Below are 12,047 nucleotides of genomic sequence, written 5' to 3'. Positions count from 1 at the left end.
AACAAAGCAGCAAATACAACTCAGACATGCCATCCACTTCCTTCAACATTTAGTCCCTCCACCACCGATGCACAGTGACAGCAGTGAGTACCGTCTACAAGAATCACTGCAATAACTTGCAAACTCCTCAAATAGCACCTTCCAAATGCATGACCTCTACCACCTAGAACCACAAGGGCAGCCACTTAATTGAAACAGCATAACTTGAAGATTCCCATCCAAGTCACATGCCAGAAATAATTTGGAGTCACTTCACTGTTTAATTACTCTCACTGGGTCAAAATCATTGAACCGCATAATTGCAAAAGGAGTGTCGTGACACCTCAAGGACTGCAGTGGTTCAAGGAAGCAAATACCACCCCATCTCCAGATCAATCAGGAATGAGTAATATATGCTGGCTGAGACAGTGATGCTCACTTTTTGTGAATGAATCAAACAAATTAGCTCATTCATATTGAAATTACTCCTTGTTGTGGTTCTGTTCGCCGAGCTGGGAATTGGTCTTGCACACGTTTCGTCCCCTGTCTAGGTGACATCCTCAGTGCTTGGGAGCCTCCTGTGAAGCGCTTCTGTGCTGTTTCCTCCGGTATTTATAGTGGCCTGTCTCTGCCGCTTCCGGTTGTCAGTTCGAGCTGTCCACTGTAGTGGCCGGTATATTGGGTCCAGGTCGACCTGGACCCAATATACCGGCCATGACAGTGGACAGCTCGAACTGACAACCGGAAGCGGCAGAGACAGGCCACTATAAATACCGGAGGAAACAGCACAGAAGCGCTTCACAGGAGGCTCCCAAGCACTGAGGATGTCACCTAGACAGGGGACGAAACGTGTGCAAGACAAATTCCCAGCTCGGCGAACAGAACCACAACAATGAGCACCCGAGCTACAAATCTTCTACCAAACTTTGAAATTACTCCTCACACCCCATAGCATCTTCTCATGCAATTGCAGAACACATTCCCATTTACCTCATCCCTCCTCAAAAACACAGACTTTCCAGGTGAAGCAGCAATTTACCAGCACCTCATTCAATCTAGTCTACTGTTTTGCTGCTCAGAATGGGACTCCTCTATCCTGGGGAGACAAAACGCGAAACGGCTGACCATTTTGCAAAACACTTCTGCTTTGTCCATTAAAATGATACCAAGTTTCCAGGTTCCAACACACCACAATGTTCCTATGCCATCATTCCAGTCTTTGGTTTGTTGCAGTGCTCCTGCAAAGTTCAGCACAAGCTGGAGGAACACCACCTTATTTTCCGCCTAGGTATGTTCCAAACTTCAAGACTCAACATTGAGTTTAACAATTTCAGATGTGAACATCTTCCTCAGTGTTCAGTACCCAACCCCAGGTCCTGTTCTGTATGAGTTGTTCCCAGCACAGGCAAGCTAATTTCAACTATTCACACTTCTCACTAGCCCCTATTCAACATAAATTTCTCTTCCAGTTTATCAGCAGAAATCCCTCTGTCTTGTATTTTTTTCCCTTTCTCGGCACTGTCTCCATTTACTTGACACATTCGTTGCATGCTCTACCCCAACTCCCCAGTACCTACCCCCATACCCAATCACCAGCATGAATACCATTTCATAGTTGCTTTCAATTCTGCCAAAAGGGTCATAGGATTTAAAACATCAACTTTTATTTCTTTCGACAGATGCTGCCAGACTCTGCTGAGTATCCCCAGTAATCTGTTTTTATTGCAAATTACTTTGGTATGGGGGAGGGGACTGACAAAGGAAAATGGCCATTCACATTACTCTCATTGCACATTAGCTCTTCTTACTCCATTGCTCAGGTGATAAGCTGGGTGGTTCTGGCTTAGGACACTCATTACTAGCGATACTATTCCATGACCGGATCAGACTAAATTGCTTCTACTATTAAGACATTTAGGCTGACTTATTTTTCCTTTTCTTCTTGCAGCGTTGCCACAAGGTTCTCAACGTCACCGACATTCACAAGACGGAAAACGCTTGATTCAAATAACGAGTCGCTTAATCCTATCCTAGGAATTAACAGAACTTCTCTTAAGAATCAAAATATTGAATAATGTTAAAGCTCAACATGTGTATACAAGTATGATCACAACACTATTTCAAGTCAGGTTTCTTAGCAACTTCCTAAGGAAAAAAAAATACCCTGACACAATTAGAGAATGCTGGTTTATTAGGCATTGCAAAAATAACAATCCAAGGCAGCAAACCCAGTTGTTTGACTATGCTATAGCAATTTAAAGAATAAATCAGTTACTTTACAATGCTGCAAAATTGATTTACAACATCAAACTTATTCAAATAATTGCAGTAATTAAACAGATTTTGTATGAAAATGATAATAATCGCACCTCATTCAATTAATGCTGAAGAATGTTTCGCATCGTGTTTCAGCAGGTCTCTTTACATTACTTGATTTACAAATTGTACTTTAAAGTGACAGTTCAGGAGATAAAAAAACACTGATCTACCATGTGTTGTTTCAAGTTTTCATGGTAACAGCCATGACTCCCAAGCCTAGGGCAAATTTCGGATCTATAAATTAAACTATACTATTAAGGTAACCTCAACTCTCGAGAGGCTAAATCCACATAGCACCAAGCTCCTAGAATGTGGATTAAAGAAGAAACATCTGGCAGAATAGCATTTCTTGCATTCCACATCAGTTTAAGACAATGAAGCTTGCTAATGCTTTCAGTAATTCTCATGTAATATGCTACAATGGCCCTTTCTCTTGGCCCCAGCAAGAGAATAACTTCTCCAGGGAGCTTATACCTGGGAAAGATTGAAGCAGGTTTTGACTGGCAGCTCAACTAGCTGATCCTCTCAGTCATTGAACTGAGGGTGGATCAGAGGCCACACTTTTGGCTTTGAGTCTACTATAACATAACTTATTCAGCAAATGTCAGAGTAACAGTTGAAGAGGAAGGGATCGCACTTCCTAATGTTAGGAGTAGAGGAGTTTCTAGGATTTGAAAGTATGAACTGAATTCAGCCCACAACTAGGTACGCGATGATGTTCTTTATTACTTTCAATATTTAACATGAACTCAAAGAAGCTTGTTGAACTACAACTGGTTTCCCCTCATTAGTGTTTATGAATCCACTTGTCAGATCACAGCTTCCGGTACACACAGGCGCTTTCATGTTATAATTCCTAGGTCATATGATTCGACATTGGGCAGCAAAGACGAAACCTTTGACTGTAAGGGACATGGAAAAACACTGCTAGTCATGCAAATTATAAATTGGAGTCTTGGAATTTGAGGTGGAGCCTTAAAGATCAAAATGGCCTGTGTTTAAATGTTCTGAAGCATGCACAGCAGAACACTGTCCAATTTGGTTAGGATTGTTACAAATTGTAATATAAATTAAAAGATGAACCTCAACGAGCTGCTTCTTTACAACAAGTGAGGATCTCAGTCTTGACCAAGACCACGTGCTATTCTCAACCAGACTGTTTCGTCAGCTACTGGGAATTTGGGTGGGAGACGTAACAATACTATTTCAAATAAAAGCTGCAAATATGATCCACTTCAAATGGACTCCAACAGGTTCGTAACTGGTTGGATTAAATGAATCTGGTCAGAGAGACCTGCAGCCTGAAGTCTATTTTTACAATCAAACAGTAGAATACACTGGTCGAGGCTTACAAGGACCAACAGTCTTCTAAAAAAGAAAACCAAATATTTTCAATTCTCCATTAGGTTTAAAGTGACTGAATTAGTAGAAGCTGTGATAGCAAACAAATGAAGCACCGAAAATAATTAAACAACGCCAATACCCTGATATCAATTACTTTTCAACATTAGATTGTCATTAGTTCCTGTAAAATAAAATCAGAACAAGCACATTTGGCTAAAAAATGGTTTCCATCAACAAGTAACATTTGTATTTCAATATTTACAATTCAATTACATAACAAATACAGTATAAGCTGTACAGGGTGGCAGTCAATTCTGCATCTTACAAGTCCTCAAGAAGTCAGTTGATAGGAAGGTGCCATATTTTTTAAAAACATTACAATGGCTACCACCATGGTTTTTTTTTACCAATGTAATTTGTTCATGTTTCTTTTGCTTGCCCTCAAGATGTGAACTGCACGGATGTCAGGTTGTGCAAAGTGATAATTAACTGTCATGATCAAAAGGTAGAACTTTGTAAACTTACACTGCCTTCAAACTAACAGTGTAATGCTGCTAAAAATAGAACCAACATTTTTTTAGAAACATTATTCAGAAGCACACATTTAACAGGAGATGAAAATAAAGTATTTTTTAGTACATAAAACAAGTTAGAAATTTGTCTATGTACATTAATATCAAGGCTACTATGAATACAATATTCATACATGTTAAATTGTTCTTGGATAAAATAGTTAGTGGAAAAAAGGAAACGGATTTATAACCTTAACCAGTATCTCATTATTATAAACATTCACAGAAACAAGGATGATTGGGGTTGACAAATTAAGTACACCATATATACACATATATCACAAAATGCCTTTACAACAGACATACCTTATTTCAAATTGCAGCCTCTGATTTCACAAATATAATTTTGTATAGCTAGCCATTCATTATGTCTAGCATTTTATTCATCAAACTCAAAGTAAAATACAGTTAGACAAAATCATTAAGAAATGTAAACTGTAAAGTTCAGTGCATAAGCCAGATTTAAAACAAAAACAGATCTTTATGGCCTGTGATTTTGTAGAGATGTTTACGTACTAATATTCTGTGAGAATCAGATACTATCTGTACAGAAAAACATAAGGCTGTATGCGGCATGTGCACAATGGGACTTGCCACAGAGTGATAATGCCACGATTTCCCATATCATGATTTGGGTCTGTTGGTAAGCGAAAAGGTAAGATATTGAACATAACTCTGTTAAAGCAACACATAAAAGCACACAGTTGCCAATCAAGAAGTAGAGGAATTGGAAGTCATTTATCTACAGTCTTGATTAAGAAGTAATACAGTAAATATTATTTAGAACATTGGTTGATGACCAATGTTGTAGCCATTCTGTAAAAAGGAAGTAAACCTATTTCAAACAAGAATGGTCAAATGCAACAGTAGCTAGAAATTACCGTTTTGCTAGGGGCTGTTCCAATCAATTAGACACATGATAAAAGTGCATTCAAGCACTTGTCAAGATAAACAAAACGGAAACCTTGTGTCATGATCAAGACAAAAATAATTTCCTTTACTGTTAAAACCTGGTATATAGGTGCACAATACTTATCAAATTACCCTTTCCAACATTTTTACTCAAGACATAGACAGGTTTATTCCACCTGTTATAATTCTCTCTTACCCATCTACATCCTCTCAATATCCTATATTTTGGGAAAAAAGTGAAATTGATGCAAGAAACGCTTTCTGGTTCAACTTCCAGAAAAGGAAGAAATAGGTAAGAAGTTTTAAAATTAAAATGCTGAAATGTTTGCTATTTCTCCATTCCTCCTAATCAATGACATTGAAGCTAACAACATGGTAAAGGGGTCAATTAGCATTCTGACTCTGTCAATGAACAATACAGTAATCAAATTGTAAGCCAGGGTCAGAAAAATAAATGAATCTGCAATGTGCAGCCAACAGGAGCCAGTGATGACTCCTAAGCTCATTGCACTACAGCATCAAATACTTACAGTGTCAAATAAGAAAAAGAATAGCAAAATGCTGGTATTTAGGATGATCCCATTAAACAGAAGATTATACACATATATTTTTCATAAAAACCTTAATCTGATTCTACTCAAAACAAAAACCCTAAAACTTAGAAATGATTTTTATGCTTGCATAGTGCATCCACTTCAGTTATCTGTATTTACAAAGTGATACGATCCTAGTTTTACATCTCTATAAACACAAATAATTCTTTTCTTAAAAAATAAATCATTGTAAGGAAATACTTGTGCTTGTCAATCAAGGCAATTTTATAATAATAAAGAAATCTGGATAATACCACATTTTAGAATAAGCAGGAATTCAATTATTAAAAACAGGTGCTGTAAAGGACATGCGATAATATTGTTATTATAAAAAAATCTGTTTTTCTATTTTACATAATCTATACCACATTTTCATGTAAAGAAAATTCCAGTTTAGACCTCCAATCTTTAACGTACACCTTTAAGTAACAGCATACTGATAGGTACTTAAGTCAAACCATGTTTCTGAATGGAAACTTTCAATGTGCTTACTAGGACGAGGTCATCATAGGCACAGGCAGGCCACGTGGCAAAAACAAAAAGAAAGAATAAAATGTGCAATTTGATGTATGATTCTTCTTGTGAGCATGTTCCGTTTAGTCACACTTCTCATCAGTGCTCTGTGGGTAGAAAGAAAGTATATATATTGAGGAAATAGAGAAGATTTTGCAACAGAGATGGTCTTTCTTTTTGAAAAAATTAAAACTTTTCAGGTTTTTGATCAATGAGATGGACTTCAAGCCCATCAGAATCTCATTGTTCAATGTTACATGATTTACTTGATGCTACCAACTGTATGAAACTATACTGAAACATTAAATAGGGTTATAGAGCTCTAATCAAAGGATTAATTAAACAGTGGAACAGAATGGTTCTTGGATCATCCAGGGTCTAAATGAGAATCCAACAAAACCAAGTTCCACTTTGAAAGTTGGACAAATGTTGCAATGAAAAGAAAACTAGAGAAGACTGGTAACACATGGCATTCTGGTAGCACACGAGTGGAAAACATAGCCAGAGTTTCTGGCAAATGACTCTTCAGTAATGCATGGAGATGGAACTAATCACTAAACTTAAACAAAAAAAACACTAACTGAACCAGAAGGTGTCCAACATAGTGAAGGACATATTTCCGTCATACACTGTATTCTGCTGGCCAATTTGGAAACAGCTTTTTCGCACTGAATTATGAGATATGTAAATGTTGATCCTCCCTGAACAAATGAAGATGTTACCGTTAGAGGTAAAAGTAAAAGAATATTGCCCTTTCTGATAAACCACAACCTTTTCACAGCTCTCAATTTATTCTTCCTTGACAAAATTATTGTTGCGGCTGTTCATTGATTTTATGTGATAACTTCAGCCACGCTGAAAAGGAAAATTGGTGTGACCGTGAGGAAAAAGCAGAGGAGTGAAATAATGGGACAGTTTTTAAAAAGGATGATACCTGAATAATGGCCTGAATGGTCTCCTTTGACACTATCAGTCTGACAAAGATGTTTCTAGTTTCCTGGAAACATGTGCTCAGATTTCCATAGATGCTGCTGGACTGGCTGAGTACTGCCATATTTTACGACTTTTATTTCACATTTCCAGTACTTTGCATTTGGCCCATCTTAATTTTTACAGCCATTCATCATAGTCAGTAATTCACAAGATTCAGTGTAGCTCATTTGTTCATAATCTTTAAAAATTTAGATAACTCCAGAGAAAACAACCCAATCTGCCTCAATTTAAATTCCTGATCCCAACCAACATATTATGCTTCTGCACAGACTCAAAGGTCAATTATCCTTTCAAACTAAGAAGCACAGACTTTGCAATTGAAAGAGTAACAGGAAATTCCTGAAGTTAATCCGAATAGGAAAAACATCTTTAATATCTCCAGACTGAATGGCTGTGCTTCTTTCGGAAGTAATCTTTATTTCCAATCTAGAACACCCAAGATGTTTAAACATAATCATTAGGACCTCAAAAACAGACACAAACGAGTTAAACAACAAAAAGATCTACCACCTGAAAAAAAATGTCAAATACCTTTTTCATATAAAAACGAAATACAAGATACTGACCTTAAAGATAACCATATAATGCTGCATTAAAACAAAAGGCTGTATGTATACAAGGTATATAGAGTTTACCTGGTCTAGTAGCATAATCAAAAAGTCTTGAAAATTTCCAAATCCTTGGGAGGAACAGGTGGGATCTTTTTCCACTCATTTTCAGGATAAGATTCAAAATTTGAAGTGTCCCCATCATGAGATAGCTTCGGTACTATTGGTGGCTGAAATAGAAAGTTTATTTTCAGGTAATAACTTTTAGACAGATCTATAAAAGTATTGCCTGATGATCTGTAAGTAACAGAATTTTTATCTTCTGTACAGTCAAAGAAATGTAACCCATTAATGAAAGGATCACAACAGTAGAAGTCAGAGCTTTTCCCACGTTCTTTCTAGAGTAATAGGAGCATGAGAAATGGTTTCACAATTCAGTTGGATCATGAAGTGAATATATTTCTTAATTTGTATTCCTAATATGTTTACCTAATTAAACTACCCTCTCGGTCTGGAAAAATTCAATTGTCCCAGCAACTGCAACCAATGACAAAAAGAATTCCACATGTCCCTTTCTTTAAAACAGAGCGTTTTCTAATTAATTTCTGAAAGAGCTAGTTCTAAATTTTAAAACTCCGCCCAATTGTTTCAGAGTCCATTAAAGTCCCTCACATACATCTTGTCACATGCTTACATATAATGTGCAATAAAACACCTATTAATCTTCTAAACTCAAGGAAATACAACCAAGCCTGCACTATCCTCAATTTAACTCATGAACTGCTGGCATCATTTAGGTGAATTTGTGCATCACTCCATTCAAGATAAATAAATCTTTCTAAAGAGCTGATGCCCAAAACTGAATACAGCACACAAAAGTAAATTGCTGGAACAACTCAGCAGACTTGTCGGCATTTGGAATCATAGAACATAGAACATAGAACATTACAGCGCAGTACAGGCCCTTCGGCCCTCGATGTTGCGCCGATCAAAGCCCACCTAACCTACACTAACCCACTATCCTGCATATACCTATCCAATGCCCGCTTAAATACCCATAAAGAGGGAGAGTCCACTACTGCTACTGGCAGGGCATTCCATGAACTTACGACTCGCTGAGTGAAGAACCTACCCCTAACATCTGTCCTATATCTACCCCCCCCTTAATTTAAAGCTATGCCCCCTTGTAATAGCTGACTCCATACGTGGAAAAAGGTTCTCACTGTCAACCCTATCTAACCCCCTAATCATCTTGTACACCTCTATCAAGTCACCCCTAAACCTTCTTTTCTCCAATGAAAACAACCCCAAGTGCCTCAGCCTTTCCTCATAGGATCTTCCTACCATACCAGGCAACATCCTGGTAAACTTCCTCTGCACCCGTTCCAGTGCCTCCACATCCTTCCTATAGTATGGCGACCAAAACTGCACACAATATTTCAGATGCGGCCGCACCAGAGTCTTATACAACTGCAGCATGACCTCAGGACTCCGGAACTCAATTCCTCTACCAATAAAAGCCAGTACGCCATATGCCTTCTTCACTGCACTATTTACCTGGGTGGCAACTTTCAGAGATCTGTGTACATGGACACCAAGATCCCTCTGCTCTTCCACACTACCAAGTATCCGACCATTAGCCCAGTACCCCATCTTTTTATTACTCTTACCAAAGTGAATCACCTCACACTTAGCTACATTGAACTCCATTTGCCACCTTTCTGCCCAGCTCTGCAGCTTCTCTATATCCCGCTGTAACCTGCCACATCCTTCCTCACTGTCTACAACTCCTCCGACTTTCGTATCATCTGCAAACTTGCTCACCCAACCTTCTAACCCTTCCTCCAGGTCATTTATAAAAATGACAAACAGCAATGGTCCCAAAACAGATCCTTGCGGAACACCGCTAGTGACGGCACTCCAAGATGAACCTTTGCCATCAACTACAACCCTCTGTCTTCTTCCAGCCAGCCAATTCCGAATCCAAACCTCCAACTCACCCTCAATGCCATATCTCTGTATTTTCTGCAGGAGCCTACCATGGGGGACCTTATCAAACGCCTTACTAAAATCCATATATACCACATCTACCGCTTTCCCCTCATCTACCTCCTTAGTCACCTTCTCAAAGAATTCAATAAGGTTTGTGAGGCACGACCTGCCCTTCACAAAACCATGCTGACTATCCTTGATCACATTATTCTTATCCAGATGTGCATAAATCCTATCCCTTACAATTCTCTCTAAGACTTTGCCCACAACAGAAGTGAGACTCACTGGCCTATAGTTACTAGGATTATCCCTACTCCCCTTCTTGAACAAGGGAACCATGTTTGCTAGCCTCCAGTCCTCTGGCACTACTCCTGTAGACAAAGAGGACACAAAAATCAAGGCCAATGGCTCTGCAATCTCCTCCCTTGCTTCCCAGAGAATCCTAGGATAAATGCCATCAGGCCCAGGGGACTTATCTATTTTCACCCTTGCCAGAATTTCCAACACCTCTTCTCTACATATCTCAAAGCCATCCATTCTACTTATTCGTGCCTCAGTATTCATATCGACAACAATGTCCTGTTCCTGAGTGAATACTGACGAAAAGTATTCATTCAGTGCCTCCCCAATCTCTTCAGCCTCCACACGCAGCTGCCCATTACGATCCTTGATTGGACCTATTCCTACCCTAGTCATTCTTTTATTCCTAACATACCTATAGAAAGCCTTAGGGTTTTCCCTAATCCTACCAACTAAGGACCTCTCATGTCCCCTCCTTGCTGCTCTTAGCTCTCTCTTCAGGTCCTTCCGGGCTACCTTATAACTCTCAATCGCCCCTATTGAACCTTCACGCCTCATCTTTACAAAGGCCACCCTCTTCCATTTAACAAGGGATTCCAATTCCTTATTAAACCACGGCTCCCTCACACGACCCTTTCCTCCCTGTCTGATAGGTACGTACTTATCAAGGACACTCAATAGTTGCTCCTTGAACAAGTTCCACATATCAATTACGCTCTTGCCTTGGAATCTACTTTTCCAATCCACACATCCTAAGTCATGCCTCAACGCATCATAATTTCCCTGCCCCCAGCTATAACTCTTGCCCTGTAGTACACACTTATCCCTCTCCATCACGAGTGTAAAAATCACCGAATTGTGGTCACTGTCCCCAAAGTGCTCACCTACCTCTAGTTCTAATACCTGGCCTGGTTCGTTACCCAGAACCAAATCCAGTATGGCCTCACCTCTTGTTGGCTTATCTACATATTGTGTCAGGAAACTCTCCTGCACACATTGCACAAACACTGACCCATCTAACGAACTGGAGCTATAGCTTTCCCAATCAATATCAGGAAAGTTAAAGTCTCCCATAACAATCACCCTATTACTGTCACTCTTCTCCTGAATCATCTTCGCAATCCTTTCTTCAACGATTCTAGGACTATTAGGAGGCCTGTAAAAGACTCCTAACAGGGTGACCTCACCTCTCCTATTCCTAACCTCAACCCAAACTATCTCAGATGGCAAATCTTCGTCCATCTTCCTTTCCACCTCTGTAATACTATCTTTGACAAGCAAAGCCACACCCCCCCCTCTTTTACCCCCACCTCTGACCCTACTAAAACATTTAAACCCTGGAACCTGCAACAGCCAATCCTGTCCCTGATCTAGCCACGTCTCCGTAATAGCCACAACATCGAAGTCCCAGGTACCAACCCACGCTGCGAGTTCACCTACCTTATTTCGTATACTTCTGGCATTAAAGTATACACACTTCAAGCCACTCTTCTGTTTACAGGCACCCTCCTTTAAGATTGATGCCATATTCCTAACACTCCAGGTCCTGCACCCTAAAGCTACAGTCATAGACTCCATACAGTGGGGAAATAGGCCAACTAGCCAATCGAGTCGGAACTGACCCTCCAAACAACATCCCACCCAGACCCAGCCCCTCATCTTACTCTTGTAACCCCATATTTACCATAGCTAATCCACTTAGCCTTTATACTCCTAGATGCAGACAATATGGGACAATTTAGCATGGCCAATCCACCCAATCGTTGAACTGAAGAAACCAGAACACCTGGTGGAAACTCAAGCAGAGATAGGGAGAACATGCAAACTCCACAGAGAGAATCACTCAAGGCTGGAATCCAACCTAAACATAGAAACAGAATTAACATTTTCACTGGTCTCACTCTTCAAAGATGCTGCTAAGCCTCCTGAGCAATTTCTGTTCTTATGTTTCAGATCATCAGCATTCACGCCCTTTATTTTAC

The 12,047-nt window shown here is 39.5% G+C and overlaps 1 protein-coding gene across 1 annotated transcript in view; it reads right to left on the bottom strand.

The window, feature by feature from the left end:
* Positions 1 to 2,152: 2,152 nt before the first annotated feature.
* The window catches only part of prkx (protein kinase X-linked), a 103,589-nt gene continuing 93,694 nt past the window's right edge, over positions 2,153 to 12,047 (bottom strand). Inside the window, exons 8-9 of the mRNA XM_072576891.1 lie at positions 7,861 to 8,003; positions 2,153 to 6,339 (exon numbers count right to left, since the gene is read on the bottom strand). Coding sequence (XP_072432992.1) covers positions 7,878 to 8,003 — 126 coding nt within the window. The 3' untranslated portion in view covers positions 2,153 to 6,339; positions 7,861 to 7,877. The remainder of the gene's footprint in view (positions 6,340 to 7,860; positions 8,004 to 12,047) is intronic.

This window comes from Chiloscyllium punctatum, chromosome 9 (genome assembly GCF_047496795.1).
Source record: "Chiloscyllium punctatum isolate Juve2018m chromosome 9, sChiPun1.3, whole genome shotgun sequence".
NCBI lineage: Eukaryota > Metazoa > Chordata > Chondrichthyes > Orectolobiformes > Hemiscylliidae > Chiloscyllium > Chiloscyllium punctatum.
This window is presented reverse-complemented; position numbering and strand designations above follow the sequence as displayed.